The sequence below is a fragment of the Camelus ferus genome, chromosome 9 (assembly GCF_009834535.1).
Source record: "Camelus ferus isolate YT-003-E chromosome 9, BCGSAC_Cfer_1.0, whole genome shotgun sequence".
NCBI lineage: Eukaryota > Metazoa > Chordata > Mammalia > Artiodactyla > Camelidae > Camelus > Camelus ferus.
This window is the reverse complement of record NC_045704.1, coordinates 59,160,922-59,183,625: the sequence shown is the minus strand read 5'-3', so window position 1 is coordinate 59,183,625 and position 22,704 is coordinate 59,160,922. Positions and strand designations below refer to the sequence as shown.

The window sequence follows — 22,704 nt, the reverse complement described above, 5'->3', positions numbered from 1 at the left end:
CTGAAGAGAAGTCTCTGGGAAATGGAAAATACACCGTGTAGACAGGACTGTAGGCTCAGGAATTAAAATGCCTAGATTTAAATGCAGCCTTTGTTACTTACTAGTTGCTTACCTTGCAGAAGCTATTTAATCTCTCTAAGCATCAATTTCCTTGCTATAAAATGGGAGTAACAGTACTATCTACTTCATAAACACATTATAATAAGGCTTCAACAAAACAATGCAAGGGAAGAACTGGCACAGTAAGTGCTTGGAAAACACTGGCTATGGAAAAACTGGAGCTCACCCTGAGCAAGGGCAGAAAAATGCCCAGATGAACAAAGAGCACAGAGGCAAGGACTGAGGGGCCAAAGGCTTATGAGAGTTGCCTGCAAAGATACTGGAGTTACATGGGACAAAAACATTAGGACCACGACTTGAGAGCACTTAAAAAGGAAGGGTAAACAGAGAAATTAGCAGTCACAATGATGATAGCAAGAACTGAGATGATGAAATATATCTTAATATGCAAGTATGTAGTACACTTAAATTCAAGATTTAACTAAAGAGAAAAATACCGTACCTTTGAACGAAACGTTGGATGAACAAAATAAACAGCCTTCAAATTCCTCTTGTACCTGATTCAAAATTTTTAAAAAAGGGTCAGTATAAGCCATGCCTAAAACCAGTCACCATTATGAACAAGTGATTCTTTTTCTAGGTGTTCAACAGCAGGGAAACATATGAATTTACTTTGATACAAAATAAGGTAGAGTGAAGAAAGGCCTTCTATTATTAAAATATCCAATCTGTGTATGATAAAAATCTTTGTTACATGAAATATCCTTTCACAAAATACACAGCAATGTCTGCTACTGTTTCATATTAGGAAAGAAAGAAGCTGTTTTCCCCCTTCATAATTTGTGAAAATAACTAACTTGATATCAACAACATCGTAGAGTTTCTTCAGGAAGTCAGAGTCCAGGTGATTGTATTCGCTGGTCAGTGTGTGAAAATACACTAATACATACTCCTTCACAGCAATGTGATCCATTACATGGATAAAATATAAGAGAGCCTAAAAGAAAAAAGAATGAATAAAGGTAAAGACCATTTTGCACAGTAATCTGTATTTCACAGAGGCCAAGAGAGAAAAACCCAGACGGTTAATCTAATCTCTGCCCCAGGCGTCGCAGACAGACATTTCAGACTAATGAGTATCTCTTTCAAAAGACCTTCAGGCAAGTGAATCACGCCGGTGTTTAACTGCTCTCGAAACACTAGAGTATGATCCCTTTGTGTCTGGTTCTAAGTGTGGAGAACAACCAGTCTCCATCCTCTCAAACGACTCTTCATATACTCAAAAGAGTGCTTCAGTCAACTACGAGGTTTTCCCTCTCTAGGATAATGACAACAAAATCATTAGAAGTAGAATTTCTAGACTCTTAATCATTCTTGAAAATTCTGCTTTAAGTCAGTGGAAGTCTTTGCAATTTCTACTGAGGATGGACTCATGGCTGTCATGTAACCAAGAATTTCTATAAAAGGACACTGTAAGTGATGGCTCACTTTGAGGGCTAATATTCTTAGCATCTTTTATGTTGAGCTGAATGAGGAAAATGCGAACAGGTTTGGTGAGTAGATGGGGATGGACTGGACAGCACTTCTAGGGCTCTGACTCAAATTTAATGGAACCCGGATCACTTAGAGATTATCCCATTACAAGAACAGATTTAAGAGAGACATTAAACACAAAGCAGAGATACAATATGGGCAGGGCCAGCATGACCCAATAGTGCAGTATAAACAATGACAAAGAGGTAGCTAAGAGGTAACAGCTATCAAACAGGCTATTTCCCAATTCTTCCTCAGGGGAGTCCTTGGCATTAATATGAATGAACGAACATGGATTAGGATTCATCTGCTAACAAAGCAGAACAGAGGTGGGCACTAAGAGAACACAGTATCTTCCCAGTTGTTACCTGGTTTGGACCTCACAATGTATCTCATTACTTTATGTGAAATGATGAACATGCAGAACACCATGCAGTTACATACCAAAATCAAATGCAGAGATTTATGCTTCTATTGGTATTAATCACATTATTAATGCTGATAATGAATGCCACACGGATTATCAGCCGAGTTTCTCCTGTGTGTCTGTGTATTTTGATGATTATTTCTGCTCTTACTAGACTGTTTCTGGTCCCATATCTATCCACTCTCCACCTCCTCCACAGGGCAATTAAGATGCCTATTTTCAGCTTCAAATTCCTCACTTACATCTTTTTCATTATAAAGAAGCATAGCCACATGACAGAAAAATGTAGAAAACAAATTCTCCCTAAAACCATGAAATCCATTTTGAGATACTGACTTCCAGTTTTTATTTTAATGCTTAAACTCTCTGCCCCTCAATCCTGCACAAGGTCAGTGTACATACAATTTAATGTATCACTTTGTCTCCTACTGATATTACATCATAAACATTTCTCTATAGTATCTGCCTCTATCACCATGATTTCTAAGAGTCACAGAACATTCCATTTGTGGAAGCACAATAATTACCTGTTAGGAATTTAAGTTATAATTTTCTGTAACAAATAAGCCTGTGAATAACATGCCAGGTCTAATGCTTTCACAATTTTTTTTACCCAAACACCAGTGACCAGGAGACTAAGAGCTTAGCCAGATGCAATTACCCACTTTTGCACAACAGTGTTTTATCTTAAAGTTGTGTGTAATTTTTACACTTTTGAATACACATTGTTTTTCCTATGGCTAACATTTATTAAAGCGATCCTCCTCCTTTGTAATCAGTTTCTAATAAAACTGATGCTCTAGGAAGAGCTACATATTAATCCTGCGCATTCAGCTGCCCCTTCCCAAGTGATCCAATTTGGGTAGTTTCAGGGCCTACAGCTATTTCCATACCTAGTACAAATACCTTTAGTACAAATTCTCAGGAACGGAATTACTGAGTCAATGGGGGTGACTACTTTTACAGTTTCAATTCATCTTTGATGACAATGATTACTATTTAAAAGTGACGGCTAATTTTGAGGGTAAAAAAAGATACCTCCTTTTAATTCGCTTTTTTCAACTATTAATCATGTTGAACATCTTCTTATTTTATTTACCAGTGGTACCATTTCTTCTTTTATGAATCATCTATGTCTGTCCTTTACCTCCAAATGAAGGGATTAAGAAATTATGACACCTGTTAACTACATCTCTGGTTTCATCTCTTCAGATAGATACACGAGAGTTAATATCTCTTTTTCCAAGAAAGGCAGAATTTGATTATTAGTACAGTTGTGATATAGAATGATTCTAACTAAAAACTTGCCAGTTATGTCATCTCCATAACAAAGCAGCTGCATGTCTGGAAATCACATTCCAGCATTTCAGGATTTCTGCTTCTTCCAGGGAGCAAACCAAGCCCCTAACTTACTGAAATGATGTGTGCCAACTTGCAGAGCCACAGCTGCCACTCCATCACAGACACACAGTTCTGCCTCATCTCATATTCTAAGCCCTGGTTCCAAATTCACATCCTACTTCTTTTCTTAAATCAACATTATTTAGGAAACAAAGCCTTTTTATGGCTTACCTTGTCCATATCTATTAGTGTTACAGGAATGTTTCTTCCAACTACCACCATTACCGTGCGACCACAGTTATCGACACCTACAAACAGGAAAGGGAATCAGCATCCAGAAACTTTATTCCAAGAGTATTGTTTGTCCTGGGCTCTGACCTTATAAAAATATTCCAAACAAATGTAAAAGATTGCAAACCAGGAACATAAGTTGATCAAATTTCATCTTCAGATTTCTTTTACTATGTGGCAAACATCACTTTTTTTGAGCTTCATAAAGTTTTGATGGCTGTCCTTACTTTTAAGATGAGGCCTCTTACAGGTTTTAAATCAGGACAGCCAAAGGTAAGGTTGCAGGACAAAGACCTTTCTAGAAACAGCTTTTTGTTTAAGCTAACTACAACTTTCAATAAACCCAGGAAAAACTAAAAGGAACTCAAATCTGAAAATTAACAAGTACTGTCTGGAAAAGAAATATAAAGGGGGATCTGATAACTTTCACTGTCTCCATGATACATTTATGTAAGGTTTGAATTCTGCATAGCAAGATTATAGAATTTTTAAAAGTAGAAGAAATTTTAAACGATAAGAAAAAGGACATTAAGAAGAAATGAGGCTGACCAATGTATGACGATTAGCTGAAAATTTTATAGGTTGATGTTATTTTTAAGATCTTGATGGTTGAGTAAAAACTACTTTCATTAGTACAAAAACATTTTATTCATAGATAAAACGGACAAAATCAGAGAAAAATGAAGTTTCTAAAAGCATGGTCTTTAATCAGTAAAACAGTAAGTCACCACATCCTTAAACTCACCTGTTTGGTATAAGGCTTTTAGAGAAGCAATATCAGATAGGTCCTCAGATCGTGCTTGGCATAACCAGCGATTGTAACTAGAGAAATAAAGGATAGTATGATTATAATAAACCCCTGTAAATTAAATTTATAAATAGAACCTGACTTTATCTTTCTCTGTTCCTAAAGAACAGAGTTTTATCATAATGAGGAAGAAGTTAAAGAGGCTGTTACACTATGCAGAATCTCTACTCTGTGTTACTGATTAAAAAAACCCACAAACGAGTTACTGAGAAAGCAAAGTGTTTATACTAGACGGTTAAAAAAAAATCTTTTAAGAGCAAATGAAGACTATTCAGATAATTGGCTAAGATACCAAGTACTCAAAGTGACACTGTTTTTAAATACTATTATCTTCCTTTATTAAACAAAAATGCAAAGAAAGCCTAAAGCAACAGTAGTTCTCCACAACAGATGTTCACTCACTGAACAAAGACTTACTGAGTGCTTGCTACACGAGAGGTATTGAGAATACTTTAGTCAACAGAAACTGCCAGTCCCTCAGGAGTTTACTTTTCGGAAGAAAAGCAGGTAAGTATTGTACATGTTATGCTGGAGCACAAAGAAAGCAGGTAATTTTTTCTGGGAAGTCCAGGCTTTTTAATGATTGGCTAATCAAACTAGCCCTGACAGCCCATGTATCAACTCATAGAGATTACAGTTTGGCTTCGGCTAAGAGGATGTTAAAACTGGAAGAAACGTGAAAGGTCTCAGAGAGCAGAAGTGACCTGCAAAAGGTCAAATTAATCTCAGAGTTAGCAGCCAGTTAACGGTGGAGCTGAATTTGAAGTTGCACTCAGATCTCAGATTGCCGGGAAAGGTCAGCACTTTTTCTACTATTTCACATTTACTTTCTTGAACTTCAAACTGCCACTTTTTTTTTATTGTGAAAAAAGTTTTCAAGGTACCTAAATGCATGAGAAGCAACTCTGACGCATCTAGGTCACATATGGCAACAGCACAAAACATAAAAAAACTAAACCAGGAGAGAGGATACTTGGGTTCCAATCCTACCACTTTCTGTGCAACCTTAGTAAAAGCGTTTCACCTCTATGGACCTCAGTTTCCTCATCTGCAAAATGGTGTTTATGTAGGCCATCTTTCAGCTGTAAAGCACAATCACACAACGAAGGAAGTCTATTAATATGGACTGTAAGCAATAAGTTATATGCCCACTAGTTTCATGGAAATTGTTATTGTTTGTTAAAAAAACACACACACAGTATTGCATGGTTCTATAGTTTGCCGTTTTAAATTTAGAAATGTGCCCACTTATACAAACTGAATTAAAAGACAACAGCTTTTAATTTTAGTTTAAAAAATAATCTGCAAGTCAAGAAAGGATGTATGTTTATTGTAGTTCTCCCTATTCATACGTACTATTCCACACAGAGTACTATTTTCACACAGAGTCATTTCCTAGGTTATTTACACGAACTCCCCAATTGTCCTGCTCTCTAATTGTTTTATGATTAAGTCATCTCCACATCAAGACTAAATAGAATAACATGTCTTAAATATCTTACGAGCATCACAAGTCATAGCACAAAACATGTAACAGGAATCCAGTAAAAACACCTGTTAATTTCTATACTCTATTCGTGTACTCATCAGCTCATTTTCAAAGATTTACTGCATAAATGCAATGCCTGCATCACAGCAGGAACTCAAATCTTTGCTGAATTAAATAATAAACATGAGAATTACTCAAGGTATTTTGGAGTCCTGAGAAGAAGAATGAAAGGCCCTGGGCATCAGAGTTTAAGGCTGAATATACGAGATAGACATATTAAAAGACAATTAATGTTGCAACAAGACAGAATGAGACAAACAATCCAGCAGATGTCTAAACACTCTACCAATCAAGTCTGTATACTGAAAGGGGGTAGGGGTCAAGCTGGGGGTGGCAGGGAGGCAAGGCCCAGACCTGCTGTAGAACTAACCGCTGGCTTCTTCGTATCACAAGAATTCTTCTCTGTTAGACCCCAGGATAGGGACGATGTCTTAGCTGTTTCTATATTTCTAGCAAATCTCTAGAGTAATTCCTAATACTCAGTTAACTACGTGTTTCTATAAAGAAAACAATTTTTAAACAGGAACTCAGATGCACAAAATAGAATTAACCACCCTTGGTTCAGAACACTCTCTTCACTGGTACATGTGTGGTTCTCGTTAAAAACTAACCATCTAATGAGTTATTTTTAATGGAGTAAGAAGCACTCTGAAACCTGCCCAAAACAAAAGTCAGCACCGTCACAAAAACGTACATCTAACACATGGTCACTTCCCTCCAATGCTAGCTAGACCCTGACTCTCCTCACACATCATCTGGGATCTCAAGTTCATCATTTTCCTCCTTTCCTTTTTACATCATTTTAATTCATCTGTATGTACCCCTAAAAAGTGTTTTAGCTGTTTTTAACGATTCAAAAAAGAAAAAAGCTTATCATGCTGTACATAATCTTTTGGGTCTTACTTTTTTTTAACTTATTATATTGCTAGCATTCATCTATATTGTTGGGTGTCAATGTTGTTCATCTTTTTTTGACTACTCTATATCATGTGTTTATACTATATAAAAAGTATAGTTTTCACCTACTCTTGTACTGACAGGCACTTCAGCTGTTCCCAGGCTTTTGCTACTGTGAACAGTGCTATGATCAACTTATTTTACATTATCTCCAGGTATATGTGTGTATGATTTCTCTTGGGTAGGCACGTAGGAGTGGAAGTACTATTTTACAGGGTATGCTCAGTTTTAACAGATAAGGCCAAATCTCTTTTCCACAGTCTTGAACTAACTTATACTTCTATAAGCAATGAATAGGAGATCCTATGAATCCATGTCCTTGTCAGCGCTTAGTATCAGCAGGTGTTTCAACCTTTGCCAATCAATTGGATTTGAAAATGTATTTCATTTCTGTGGTTGCTAATGATGCTGAGATCCTGTTCATAGCATTTGCCCATTTTTCTATTGGGCTGTTTGTTCTTTTCTCACTTATATGTAGGATTTCTTTTTACATTCTTGATACTAATCACTTGCCAGTTGTGTGTATTGTAAATACTCCTATTTCGCAACTTGCTTTTCACTTTCTTTAAGTGTAATTGCTCCATTTTCTAAAGCTCTTTATTTTAATACAGTCAAAACCATTTTTTCTCTTATAGTCAATGCTTTTAATATCTTGTTTAAGAAACCTATCTTTTCTCCAAGTTATGAAAGATACTTAATCTATAACTTTTTCCATGAATTTTAATTTTTTTTTAAATTTAAGTCCTTAATCCAACTAAAATTAATTTTAGCCCATGGTGTGAACTCTGAAATAGTGTAAAGTCTAAAATGTCTTTAACCTTGATCTGTGATTAATAACTTGAGATCCCAGGACAGGCAAAATCCATATGAACATGTTTATGGGAGAAGGTTTATGCTTACATCAGACCCTTAAAGGCTTTATAATTTAAAAAAGGTTTAAAATTACTGCTGAGACACTGGTACTGTTCCAGTTTCTAAGGACCCTGAGATGAATTCCATTGCAATAACTCACAACTGCAATCTTCATCTGGTTTCTTGTTTTAATTAAGTGTCCCCCATTCCCACTATAGATTGTGTAAATTTGATTTGATTATTTACTCAAGTTTTCTTTTCTTTTAAGTCAGTATTTGGAAGGAGGAAATAAAACCAAAGGTGCCAGCTTTATCTCCTCATCCAATAGAGAAACTATGCTTTCCCTGTTTCCCTCATCTATTCAAAGAAGATTTTAAATCTTCTGTTTTATCTCTGATAAACTGCACCTCACTTTTTGCTGTCGTTTCTGCGTTTTATTTCAATGAAGATGTACTCTTTCATTCTAATCCAACAATCAAAAGCTTAAAAAACCCGCAAAATAGTTTATTATTTTCCTACAGCTTATTCCAAATAAACACATTTCTATTACTTGATGAGTAAAATATAATAATCATGAGTGAGCAGTCACACAAAATATATCATAATGGCAGCAAAAGTAGCCACTACAAGCTCACAAGGCAGAAATATTGAGCAGATAATTTCTCAATAGGCTGCAGTCAACTAATGTTGGATGCTGTCCTCACAAATCTAATACCAGGCAATTTCTTCTAGTCAATAAATTATCCATCTGCACAGCTGCAAGTTGAATGATGAAAACTTAAGCTAAATTACTCTTAAAAGTCCAGTAATTAATCCATTTGTGTACAACCAAGGAAAATTTCAGCTTTGGAATTAACAGAAGCTTTTCCTGACTTTATGCAACTGTCCCACACTGGACTTGGATAAAACCCTTGTTATATACTGTTATTGTACCTGTAATTTAAATAGATCTTTCATATAATAATTAGTTAAACGTTCCTCTCCTCTGCAAGACCCTATGATCCACAAGGCCTGGGACTGTATCTGCCCTGCATGTCACTTTCTTATGTTTCTAGCTCAACACTTGGCACATTAGTAAGGGCTCAACAAATATTTAATAATGAATCAGATAAAGTTTTTTACTGTGAGAAATGACATAAGAGTTACAGGCAGTTGGATCTTAAGCCAACCAAGGAACACTAATACAAAGAAAAAAGCTATTATAAGATAATTTTAAGAGTTTTAAAAGCTGTATCTTTGAAAAGAGTATTTAGATTGCTTGCTAATTTTTGTAAGTAAGCCAATTTCTATCTTATGATACACCCAAAGTAGTGTCACAACTGGATGGAGGACCTGGAAACATTAATCATGAGTTAGACAATATGCCTATAATTATTTTAGATATTAAAAAGAATTATTACACAGAGACAAGGCAATGCTATGAAAGGAGTGCTCTAACCCTATAGCCAATCCATGTGACCATTAGTTTTGTTACTGAAGAAGAACTGAAGACTTTCAAAAAGATACTACTTCCTTAAGACCTACTTAAGTCCTAAGAGATACAAAAACCAGACTCAATGTGTATAAATAGAGCCTGATTTAGAAAGAGTAAGAGAAACAAAACTTAAAAACTACAACCTTCAGTCTTAAACATTTAGCACATAGCAGATGTATGTATGTAAGCAGATGACTTACAGCTCAGTTATAGTAAACTCCCAATCAGTCATCAGTTCTCAAACTTTTGAGTCTCATGACCTTTATGTTTATGTCAATCATACCTACCAATATTTACCACATTAGGAATAAACAGAAAAAAATTTTTTAATATCAATTTGGAAACAATGAAAATCTATTATGTGACATAAATAACTTTTCATTAACAAAGCTATATTGAGGGAGAAGAGTTACACTATTACATTTCTGCAAATCTCTTTAATTTCCACTAGATTCTCACATCTAGTCTGTATTTAACCTACTGCAATATCACACGTGAAGCAGTCTCTGGAAAACTCCACTGAACAATGTGAGAATGAGAATAAAAAGGGCAAATAAGTCTTAGTAAGATTATAAAAATAATTTTGGCTTCACAGGCTCCCTGAAAGGGTCTAGGTTCCCCGGGCCACACTTTTGACCTGCTGTTATTACTCTGAAGTAATCTGACAATCTTTTGTTTCAGATGTAACTCATCCCTCAAGGGAACTTAGTGGTAGAGGTACGAAGCCTCTGTTTCTTGGTTCAGGCTTGGGGAGTGACAGGCTGTGCTCTCCCTCAAGCCTGCAGCTATGTGTTGGTTGGATGTGCACGACAACCAGAGCACACCGTACAGAAATCCACCCTGACATGTGAAGGCAGTGCGGCTCACTCATGAAGTGCCAGTCAAGAGGGACCACCTTATTTACCTGTATATTTCAGTTCTAGAATATTATCCTGTACAGAGTAAATATCTAACGTTTCTTGAACTGAATGGAAACTGTCAACTGTGTGACTCATTTGAATCTCAAGATCATGGCCTTCTACCAACGAGAAGGACACACTGTACTCACATTCCTTCCTAGAACCTATCCCTTTACTGAGGACCCTTTTCCAGAAAGCATGGACTCAGTGAATATAGCTTCATTCTAATAGTGGCTTGAATTAGTCATTATTAACTAAAACAAATCTCCTTATTAAAAGGAGACAGAGAGACACAGACATACAAGTATCCAGTCCAAACATACACGTAAAAAATTCCATTTTATCTGTATCACTCATGGAGCAATGAAAAAGGCATGTGTGTGTGTGTGTGTACACGTGTGTGTGTGTGGGGGGGGAGAGACAGAGAGAAGGGGAGAGGAAGAGAGAGACAAGAGAGATAAAGAGAGAACCAGGGAACTGATTTGAGAAATATGACAACAGTGTAGCTCCTGTATACGAATACAAAACTCGTCTGGTCCTTTCCCAGCTTCTCTGAAGTTGAGTTGTGTGGGTGGGCTGAAGGCAGTGGTAGAGAAGGAAGATGAGCTGCTGCGGTGGCCACCTTGAAGGCTCTTCCTCAATTAGCTGTAACTCTGGGCAAGCCACTCTTGGGGATCAATTCACCCTTCTGTAAATTAAAGGGATCAGACCAGATCAGGTACAAAAGAATCACCTAAGAAACCTTAGAAGGCAGATTCCTGAGCCCTTCCCATACAGCGTCTGACTCAGGAAGTACGGTGTGGGGCCTATGAATCTTAGCAAGCATCTCCAGGTGATGCTAATCCTTACAGACTGCACAGACCACTTCAGAAAGCTCTATCAGATGATTACTACAATTCCTTTCAACAATAAAGCACTGCTGACAGACCACGGACCAGTGGCTCTCAAAGTGTGGTCCACAGTCCCACGACTATTTCAGGGGATGTGCAAGGTCAAAATTATTTTCATAACAATACCGAAACCTCGTTTGCTTTTTCACTGTGTTGAAGTTTGCACTGATGGTGCAAAAACAACAGTCGGGTGAAACAACTACTGCCGTAGCACGAATCAAGGTGGATGCACAGGCTGTGCTGGTGGCCACTGTGTTCTTCCTCGTCAGAATGCTCACAGAAGAAATAAAAGCCAGTTTTAGTTAGGAACATCTCTGATGAGGAAGTAAAAATTATTAATTTTATTAAATCAACCCTTGGGAATACATCTTTTTAAAAGTAACCCATCACAAAATGGGAAGACCACACAAAACTCTTCTGCAGACTGAAGCACGAGGCTGTCTTGAAGGAAAGCATTACATGTCTGACTTGCAGGCTGCACTAGCTGCTTCTTTTCATGCAACACCCCGTTTTTCTTCAACTAATGACTGGCAGACAAGTTGTGATTATTCAGTATGAGTATTTGGCAGAAGTTTTCTCAAAAATAAATAAAGTGACCCTGTCATTTCAAGGAAACAATCAACAGCATTTGTTATCAATGATAAAACTTGAGCTTTAAAAAGCTATATATAATTTTGGAAAATTTGTATCCATCACCAGAAGCTAAGAAGTTTCTAATACTTAAGGACCTTTCTGATGAGATCAGTGGTCAAATATAATTTTTTGATATTGTGTAACATAATGTGTCAATATTTGGAACACCTGAATAATTCAGTGAGTCAGGATTTTCCAGAAGACCAATGCATCATGTTATAAAATCATGCTATTAATTCCTATTATAAAATACACTCGAAGGGCAGGGTAGAACACCACAAAAATTCATAGATATGGTTTGAGATTCCATATTACAACTGCACATTATAAAACTACCACTTATTAAGCTATGGTATAATATCAAAGAATATCCCCAAGTACTTGAAAAGGCCATAAAATACTCCTCACTTTTCCAATTATGTGACTGTGTGAGGTCAGATTTTCTTCATATAGTTTACCCAAAACAACATATTGCAACATTTTGAATGCTGATATGAGAATCCAGCTGTGTTCTATTAAGTCAAACATTAAAATATCTGCAAAAATGTAAAACAGTGCCATTTCTCACTAATCTAAAAAATGGCAATTTTTCATGAAAACATAATGGGCTATTTTTAAATGAATTAATAAATAATTTATCATATGATAAATATTGGTAGGTATGAGCCATGTAAAAACAAAAGCTCTTTGGCGCTGTCCATAATTTTTAAGCATGCAAAGGGGACCTGAGACCAAACAGTTTGAGAACCACTGCCCTCCCTAGTTGAAGAGAGATACCTAAACCTAGCAGCGCATGAATCATGATGTGAAAAAGTCTTAAAATGTATTAGTTGCCAAAGTCCCAGTCATGGGAGGGGAAGCCCAGTCACTGTGTTTAAAAAAAATGTTTGCCAGATGATTCTTACACATGGCCAAGTTTAGAAACCACTGAAACAAATCATTTGCTTGTGCTTGCCTTTGGAAAAACTGTTCATTGGTGCCCCCTAGTGGCTAATTTGCTTTTGTTTATAAAAATAAAAGAAGGAAGTGAAGAAGAGGGACTCAGGAGAAACAAAATTCTAATTCTGTAAGAGACTCCGAGATCATCTAGTCCAATTCCCAGTATATAGATGGAGACTGACAACCGCCGCACATCATTACAGTACAATGTGATAAATGCTAGGCTGTGCTTTGGTTAAGTACAGGGTGTAAGAAAAAGCATACAGGAGGAGGAATCGATCCCAGACTCTATTCCATCTATTCCAGCTTATCTCCAGAGAGACAAGTCTCCAGAGGCAATCACTTCTGATCTGACACCTACAGAATTAGTAGGAATTGAAGGATGAGAGTACTCCAGTCAAACGGAAGAAGTACCAAGGCTCAAAGGAAAAACAGACCATAATTTGCTCAGAATTAAAGAAAACAGTGGTGACCAATTTAAAGAGCTTGTTAAGTACCAGATGCTGTGCTAAGCTCATTATATTATCTTATTTAACATTCACAACAACCTTAGGAGATGTTACCCCTCCAAACAACCCTATAAGATAATGAATATTAACCAGTTACACTTTATGATTTTTCCTTTCCTTTAAATTGTTTTGAAAAGCAGCTAGCTTTCTGGACTGTTTGTTACTCCTTGGACAAGCTTACCCAGAAGTACAACAGCTGCTTTTCTTTATATTTCAAAAAAGATTTATTCAGAATTGCTTTAGAAAACACCTAAAAGAAACAGGAGTGACTTTATAAGGTCCTTGGGACACATCAGGAAGAAATAGAGCTCTTTAAAGTTCATAAAACCGTAGATCATGCTTTAATTACAAACACAGTAAAGCTAAGTGAAAACTTTGTAACTCGGCTCTTCCCTTTCCCTACTTTCTGCTTTTCGAACATAACCTCAACCCAGAGGCACTGCAATTGTAGTGGAAAGAGTAGGGGCTCTGAAATCAGATAAGCATCTGAATACCGACTTCGCCACATGTTAACTGTGACCACTGATAAATTAACTGAATTTCTGCATCTGCAATGTGGGGATAAGGTCCTCCTTCCTGGACCATCATGAAGAATAAATGAGAACACATTACACGTAGATCATCTAGCAGAGGTAGGCCCTTTTCTGTATCTCGTGTCTTTATGTGTCTGTCAGTGCAAAGGGGTCTGCCTTACTTTCTTTGATGCTGCTTCTGCAGGGCTGCCTCTGATAACTGTCCTTGAAGGATCAGTCTTCTTTGCTTATCGATATCTCCTTCCATTCGAGCAAAAGCATGAGAGCCAATGAAAGACAGATCAACTCCCAAGCCTTCATCCTCCTCTTCTTGGTTGTCTGTAACAAAAATGCTATCAATAGAGAGCTTATGGCAAAGCTTGACAGGAAACGCTACAAACAGACTGTGAATGCTGCAACAGGGATGAGTGACAGCACAAAAGTGCAAAAAACTGGGATTAAGGTTATTTTTTTGAGCACAGAAAACTGAAATCGGATTTGGGCATTTGAAGAACTGAAATAATGAGAGAAACCACCTGTCCATGTGCAATGGAAGTTTTAGGAAAACATGAAATCAAATCAAGGTGACCTAGGTGTAATCTTAGAAAGGAAAGAACAGAATATAATCATAAACAAAAAGATAGAAGCAATTATACTGAAGGTGGGTTTAAAGAGACGGATTACAGCACAGCATCCAATGAAAGAGAATTATAAAGAAAAATCATGTTTGGGATCATATATCCAGAAGTCTTTAAGGAGTGAGCACTTGATTGGTTGGCACATAACCTTCAGTCCTTTTGTCAGGTAACCCCCGAAGAAAGATGGGTGGACCAGCAGGGCAGAGAATGATCCACATTCACTAAAATATGTTTTGATTGTAAGTTAGCATTCCGATTTTCTATGCTGGTCATGCCTACATAATCATTCTGGTCCATATGAGTTACAGTTCTCAATACAACTTAACGTTGGCTTTCTGATTGATCCATATGAAATTCACTCTACGTTTGGCTAGCGGAAACCAGTCCCTTGGGAATGGATCATCTCTTTGTGTTTTCCCCACTGCCTTACCAGATCTGTTTAAAACAAACCAAAAAAAAATTTTTTTAAAGAAAGAAAACCAAACAAACAAAACCCTTGAACCATGAGGAGTTTCCCAAGGCAATGCCGCCACCTGAAGCCCTGCCTAGTGGGCCACCCAGCTGGGACTTCCTCACATCCATGTCACTGCTCCTTAAACTGTGACAGGCAAGAGCTTTGATGAGTCTGCTTTTAAAAAATACCCATAAATGAATCTGTACTCCCTCAAGCAAAGCTGATTTTACATCTATTTGAACAGATGCAATATCCTAACAGAGCTTCTATCTATGAGGCAATGATATCTTTCGAGACATAGATGCAAATCAAGCTCTCTTTGAGAGCGCTGGACAGAGGGGAACCTTTGGCTAATGAGTTAGTCTCACCCACTGCCCAGCACTGCCATCGCAACTGGTCTTGCTTTTCATCACTCCTTGTCATCCAAAATACATTTTATCCATGTAGGAAAAATTACATTCTGTTGTGGGGGTCACAACTGTGAGGATTTCCAAAGGATGCTGAGCACATTTCAAGGGTGCACTATCCCCACTGGAGGCTCCCGAAAAGTACCTGTGCCCCTCTCCAGCAAAGCTTGGTTCACAGACATTTTCAGATGCTAAATCATTTATCATTCCCTGCATTTAATTTAAATCTGAGTACTGGTGATAAAAAGGAGACGCGTAGCCCTCCGCAGGTTTTAACTTGATGCTCATCTAAAGGTGTTCATTAATAGAGAGCATCCCAGAGGTCAGGCTGAACTTCCTACTCCTTTGGTGGTTGGTGTTTATCAGTCCCTTGGCTTCCTCAAGAGGGAAATTAAGAAAAGGAGAACTCACCCTCCGGGGCACCAGGTTTCTCACTTATTCTAATCTGCCGTTCAGGTACCACAGGCTCCCCTTCTGCGTTTCCAATATCTGCAGGTAGGTATGGCAACGAGTGACTCTCCTCCTTCAACGACCTTGGGAAGTACAGAGGTAGCAGCTTCCGGTAAGTAGCCTGTGCGAGAAAAGCCAAACATTCTGTGAGAAATAAGGAAGTAATGAAGCAGGCGGCAGCAGCGCTCAGTACTGTTCCAGGCTGTGAAGACAGACTCCATCAAGAAAGAAGACCTTACCACTTCCAGGCTCAGAGCAGACGCTGCCTGGGACCCTCAATCAGTTCTCCTTAAGGATCAGGATATTACTGGTCAGTCAAGTTAACATAATCTCCCATCCTGGCAGTTCCAGGTCACTGAACCTGGAATGAGTAAGTCCTGCTCCGCTGTCCCCATCCCCTCCCTTCACCTCACTGATGATACTGGTCTCTCAAGATTCAGCTCAGGTGCTACTTCCTTAATCCTCAGTGTGCCATCCATCTGACCCAGTTTAGTTTTTTGAGATTAAAAAAAAAAAAAGTTCTTAACCCTTTGTGAAGGATTGCTGTCTCATGACTTTTATTCTTTCTTAGAGGTTTCCCAAATAACAAAGGCATATCTTATTTTTTAAAAATTAGAATAAAACTCATTCTATCTTGTAGTTTCCATATAGGCTGGTCCATTGGACCCATTCCTAAAGCCATGATACATCATAGACATTTAGTGCTCTTATTTTTCCTGTATCTTGAAGCATTTTGCTTTTCCATCATCCTAGAATTATTTTATCATTACTCATCAATTATCTCCAACTATACTAAAAAAGACTAAAACAGAATACTAAGAAACTAGATGAATGATGGACTTGGTTAGAAGGACAATGAAATCATTCCAGAAATCATTTCCATCAGTTTTCTTACTGTGTCACGTGCAACACTGTGTCATCTTTCATGTATATAAATATGTAAGGCATATAAGACTGGGACACTATCTTTGCAACCTTTTTAAAAAATTGAGATTCAATTCACAGACCATAAAGTTCACTCTTGTAAAGTATACAATTCAGTGGTTTTTAGTATAGTCACAAAATTGTGGAATCAACACCACTATCTAATTCCAGAATATTCCATCATCTCAAAAAGAAAATCTAAACTCATTAGCTAAGTCATTCTCCATCCCTCCCTCCCCCAGCTCCTGGTAACCACCAACCTTTCTGTCTGTATGGATTTGCCTATTCCGGGCATTTCATGAAAATAAAATACAGTATATAGTCTTTTGTGTTTAGCTTCTTTCTCTTAGCATAACATTTCCAAGGTTCACCCATCCTGTACAATGTATCAGTATTTCTTCTTTTTAACAGGTTAATAACATTCCACTGTATGCGTATACCACATTTTGTGTATTAGTCCATCAGCTGACAACATTTAGGTTGTTTCCACTTTTTGGCTATTATGAATAATGCTGATATGAATATTTGTGAGAAGTGTTTATGTGAACACATGTTTTCAACTGTATTCGGTATATACCTAAGAGTGGAATCTCTGTTTAATTTTGGAGGAACTGCCAGGCTGTTTTCCAAAGCAACTGCACAATTTTCCATTCTCACTGGCTATGTGTGAGGGTTCTGATCTCGACACCCTCACCAACTCCTGTTACTGCCTGTCTGTGTAATTACACACTAGTGGGTGTGAATTTGTATCTCGTGATTTTGATTTGCATTTCCCTAATGTTTAATGTGATGAAGCATCTTTTTCCCGTGCTTATGTCTTTTCTGAAGAAAGTCTGTTCAAAATTTTTGCCCATTTATTAAGACTTTTTTAAAAATAGCAGTTTAAGATTCACAACAAAACTGGGAAAAAGGTACAGAGACTTCACAGATCCCCAGAGCCCCCACAGATGCATAGCCTTACTATCAACAACCCCCACCGGAGTGGTACCTTTGTTACAACTGACAAACCTACACTGACACATCTAGTTACCCATAGTTTCTATTAGGATTCACTCTTGGTGTTGTACATTCTACAGGTCTGCACAAATGTACAATGACTGGTATCCATCATTATAGTACCATACAGAGCACTTTCACTGCCCTAACAATCCTCTGTGCTCTATTCACTGCTCCCTACCACCTCCAACCTCTGATCTTTTTAATGTCTTCATAATTTTGCCTTTTGTGGAATGTCACAGAGTTAGAATCATACAGGATGCAGCTCTTTCAGATTGGCTTTTTTCACTTACTAATATGCACTTAAGGTCCTTCTATATCTTTTTATGGCTTGATAGCTTAATTTCTTTTTAGTGTTGAATAATATTCCATTGTCTGGATGTATCACAGTTTATTTATCCATACTTAGGACATCTTGGTTGTTTCCCTTTTGGCAAAGATTAATAAAACTGCTATAAACATCCTTTTGGAGGTGTTTGTGAGGACATAAATTTTCAACACCTTTAGGTAAATACGAACTTTTGCCCATTTTAAAATTGGGTTGTCTTTTTACTGTTGAAATCTAAGAGTGACCAATTTATCCAGTTTTATTTTGGCTGCTTCTGTTTTTGATGTCATATATATGAAACCATTGCCTAATGCAAGGTCATGAAGATTTATACCTATGTTTTCTTCTAACAGTTTTGTAGCTTTAGCTCTTACACTTAGGTCCTAGATCAACTATGAGCTTATTTCTTTTACATGGTTGAAGAGTTCAACTTCATTCTTCTGCGTGGGGATATCCAGTTGCTCCAATACCATTCGTTGATAAGACCACTCTTTCTCCATTGAATTGTCTTGGCAGCCTTGTCAAAAATTCTATCACATTGATCCATATGTTTATTCTCATGCCAGCAAAAACAGTCTTCATTGCTGTACTTCGAGTAAGTTTCAAAATAGGTCAAGTATAAATCCTCTGATTTTCCTTTTTTTTTTCCAGGTTGTTTTGACCATACTGGGTCCCTTGCATATCCATGAGAAATTTGGATTCAACCTGTCAATTTCTATCAAAATGTCAGTTGGGATTTTGACAGGAATTTTGCTGAATCTGTAGAAATATTTGGGAAATACTGTTATCTTAACAACATTAAGTCTTCCAAGCCAAAAAAAGAGTATCTTTCTCTTTATTGAGGTCTTTTAAATTTTCTTTCAAAGATATTTCGTAGTTTTCAGTGTATAAGCCTTATACTTCTTTGGTTTAGTCTTAAATATTTGATTCTTTTTGATGCTACTGTAAAGGCACCTATTTTCTTAATTTCATTATCAGATTATCCTTTGCTAGTGTGTAGAAACACTATTTTTTATACTGATCTTACATCCTGTAATGCTGCTGAACTCTATTAGTTCTAATAGTTTTTTTGTGGACTTCTTACGACTTTTTTTTGTATATGTATATTTTTATTGAAGTATAGTCAGTTTACAATGTTGTGTCAATTTCTAATGCAGGATTTTTTATATACAAGATCTTGTACCTGTGAATAGAGACAGTTTTACCTCCAGTAAAATACTGAATAGAATTGGTGAGAGTGAACACCCTTGTCTTGTTTCTGAGTTTAAGCAGACAGATTTCAGCATTTCACCATTAAGTATAATGTTAGTTATGGGTTTTCCATACATGCTCTTTATCAGGTTGAGGAGGTTCCCTTCTGTACCTGGTTTGCTGAGTGTTTTTATCATGAAAGGATGCTGGCTTTTGCCCAATGTTTCTGCATCTAATGAGATGATCATGTGGTTTTATCATTCATTCTATCAATATGGTGCATTATATTGATTTGCTTTTGGTATGTTGAACCAATCTTACATTCCTAGGATAAATTCCACTTGGTGATGTCATATAATCCTTTTACATGTTGCTGAATTCAGTTTGCTAATATTTTATTAAAAACTGTTGCATCTCTATTTTTATGTGCAGCCTGTTTTTAACTCTCATTGGAAAGATTTGAGAAATCAGAATTTTTCATTTTCAGCCCAAAATAGCAAAGAGAATACAACTGAACAAAGATGACATTTCAGAATTATTAAGGAATCAAAAATGAATATAAAGAGAAAGACGGCACCACTTTACTAATGATGAAGTAAGACTGATCATATAAAGTGAAATTTCAGACACTGAGTCTTCAGATGACAATATCCTAGATAATTTTTTTGGAGGGGAGGTAATTAGGTTTGTTTGTTTGCTTATTTACTTACTTATTTATTTTTAAAGAAGGTACTGGGGGTTGAACCCAGGACCTCGTGAACACTAAGCCCGTGGTCTACCCTCCCCTCAACAATATATTTCTAAGGACAAAGTGGAAATACGACCTTCTGAATTAGTCACCACAGGAAGGACTTATTACAGAATTTTGCAATAAGAACCTGGACCTATTATTTTACTAAAAAGATGTGACAGTACTCTTTCATCTTTTTTGATGTTTGTGCAACAAAATTTACATAATACAAAGAGGTTTGTTATGTTTAAATTCTTACTGAAATACTTCTAAGCTTGTTTTTCATTATCCTTTTATCCTTCAATAAATTATTCATAAATGATTTTTTTAAAAAGTCTGTTGGGCCTGGATGATAAACGTTGATGACAACTTTTTTCAGGTATACTGAGAGTGAAGAATTTTCCTCTGGTCCCCTGGGTCTGGGTCAGGAGCCCTGATGTACTGCCACAGCACTGTGATGTACTCTCCCAGCACAGCACTCACCACAGGGTGGTCTTTGTTTATCTGGCTACCTAACTATTAGCCTGCAAATCCCTGAGAGCAGGATATCTTATCTTGGTATCTTACCTGCTATCCTATTCCACTACAATGGCCAAATCTCTAGCCCACACTTCACTCCTCAGCTTTCGACTGATATGAACAATGGCCTGCTGATCTGCTGAATTCACTGCTCCCCTATGATTCAACATGTTCAAAAGAGAACTTGTCTTCATCCTCTCTCCCCTACAACTTTTCCCCCTTTCTACTTGCTATCTCACTCGTGGCACCATTATTCAGTCACACAAGCCAGAAACCTAGAAGTCATCCTTAGCCGCCTTCTTTTCCCCTCCATATTTATGACTTCCAACTCCAGCTGAACTTACTTACTAAATATTCTGTGAAATTTCAACACCACTAGTGCCCTTATTCAGGCCTGATCATTTCTCACTTGGAGAACTAGAACCCCCGATCATCTCTCTGAGTCACCAGTCTTTCTCCTTTGCAATCACCCTCCACACAGCTAATGTAGAAATCAGACTACATCATTTGCCTGCTTAAAGATCTTCTATGTTTCCCCACTGCATAACTGATAAAGTCTAAGTTCCATAGCACAAGGCACCAGGACTTGAGTGGTCCTGCCTAATTTTCATTTTTGCCACTCCTAGCCTTAAATTTTATGCAGTGCACTACACTCTTTATGCTATTCCTTACTTGTACGCCTGTGTTTATGCTTGTATGACTACTGTCATTTGCTCCTCCCTTGGAAAATCTGTCTTTAGTCTCTAATATAGTCTTTTTCAACAAATGACGGTAAACCCCACTGCCAAATACAAACATAGATAATTAGGATTTGCCTGCTGGCAATTCAGTTAATAGATAATGAAGACCCAAAGGCGAACACTTAGAAGTTAAAATAAGATTTAAACAATGCAAGATAACCAGCAAAATACCTCTTCAAGTTCAGAGACAGCAAATACTACTTTTTCAATAGTCTCCCCATGAATTTCAAGGAATCTCCTTACAGTGCCTAAAGGAAAACAATAGAAAGATTATTCAATAAATAAGAAATTACTTGTGTGTGTAGAAAAATCAAACTCTCGAAAGTTTTATTTTTTTTAATGGATCACTCCTCATTTCGTTCAGGTCTGTGCCCAATGATACCTTATCAGTAAAGCCTGCCCAGACTACCCCAGTTAAAAGCCTTCCCCTCCTCTGCTCTCCTACAGAGCAACTATTCTAGATGTTTTGTGGATTTTCCTGTTTATTGTACATCCCCTTTGCCCTCCCGGCACCATCCATTAGAATGAAAGCTCCACAACAGCAAGAGCTTTATTTTATTTACTGCTTTACTGCCAGTAAACTGTGCCTGGCCAAAGAAGATGATGACTCCAGACAATTCTCCTTTATTCAGTATACTCTTCTTATTCTCTGGGGTCTCTCTCTGACCAGAATGATCTAGCACAAGTGTCTTTCCATTCATTCAGTTACAGTATTAGATGTCCTACTCAGCCCTTTATCCCTGTCAAGATCCCATCAAACCAAAACTGAATTATTTTTTCTTAATTTCTATTTTATCCTAATTCTTTCTCTATCAGCTTCCTAACAATGAGACCTAGTGGCCTTTTCTCAGTCCTTAACTTACTAGAGATCTCTCTAGCTTTAGTTCTAAAATGCCCAAGACCCACCTTCTAAAAATGTTGCCCCCACATTTAAAATTTTATATATATATATATATAATATATATGTGTATATATACATAATATATATATATAAATACACACACATACACACATGTGTTTATTCATATTTATAATTTATATTCTTTTTCCTCTGGAGCTCACTAATTTGATGGTTAGGTACTACACCAAATGCCAATGGCTCCCTAATCTTTATATTCTCTTTTCTGAACAAAATAACTGAATCCCTTACTGCCTACTGGGCAAATCTGCCCAGATAACCCAGACCTCAAACTCAACACGTCCAAACCTGACTGCCATCTTCCCCCCGACACCTGCTCCTTTACCTGTATTCCTTCTTTCAGTTACATAGCAACATCCAACCACTCACCTAAACTAGAAACCTGAATTTTTTGATACTTCCTTCACTTCTTCCTTTATCCTGCATTTACAATGGGTTATCATGCCCTTTAAATTCTATTGCTGATAGTTCTAAGAGCCATTGCTTCTGTGTTTCTGCTGCTCCCAGGTGCTCACTGCTTACAAAGACTTTGGCAATACGTTCTCAACTACTCTCATTTCTCTTTTCCAAGCCCACATACTCACTGATGCCTGAGTTATCTTATGTCACCCTCCTTACTGAACACTTTTTTGATGGCTCTGCACTGCTTATCGGTTAAGACTCAAAGTCCCTAGCACGGCTCTCCACACTCTGGCAACTAACCACCCCTCCACCTCTGCCTCTTACTCCTATTT

At 37.3% G+C, this 22,704-nt stretch overlaps 1 protein-coding gene across 6 annotated transcripts in view; it reads right to left on the bottom strand.

Moving 5' to 3' along the window:
- The window catches only part of GDAP2 (ganglioside induced differentiation associated protein 2), a 70,128-nt gene that overhangs the window by 26,471 nt on the left and 20,953 nt on the right, over positions 1-22,704 (bottom strand). For all 6 annotated transcript variants that reach the window (XR_004322594.1, XM_032486942.1, XM_032486943.1 and 3 more), the window contains 7 exons: positions 21,223-21,299; positions 15,585-15,744; positions 13,857-14,013; positions 4,398-4,474; positions 3,593-3,669; positions 918-1,057; positions 563-617 (listed from right to left, as the gene is read on the bottom strand). Coding sequence is in view for 5 of the 6 variants with exons in the window: in XM_032486942.1 (XP_032342833.1) it covers positions 563-617; positions 918-1,057; positions 3,593-3,669; positions 4,398-4,474; positions 13,857-14,013; positions 15,585-15,744; positions 21,223-21,299 (743 nt within the window). In the remaining variant the exon portion in view is untranslated. The remainder of the gene's footprint in view (positions 1-562; positions 618-917; positions 1,058-3,592; positions 3,670-4,397; positions 4,475-13,856; positions 14,014-15,584; positions 15,745-21,222; positions 21,300-22,704) is intronic.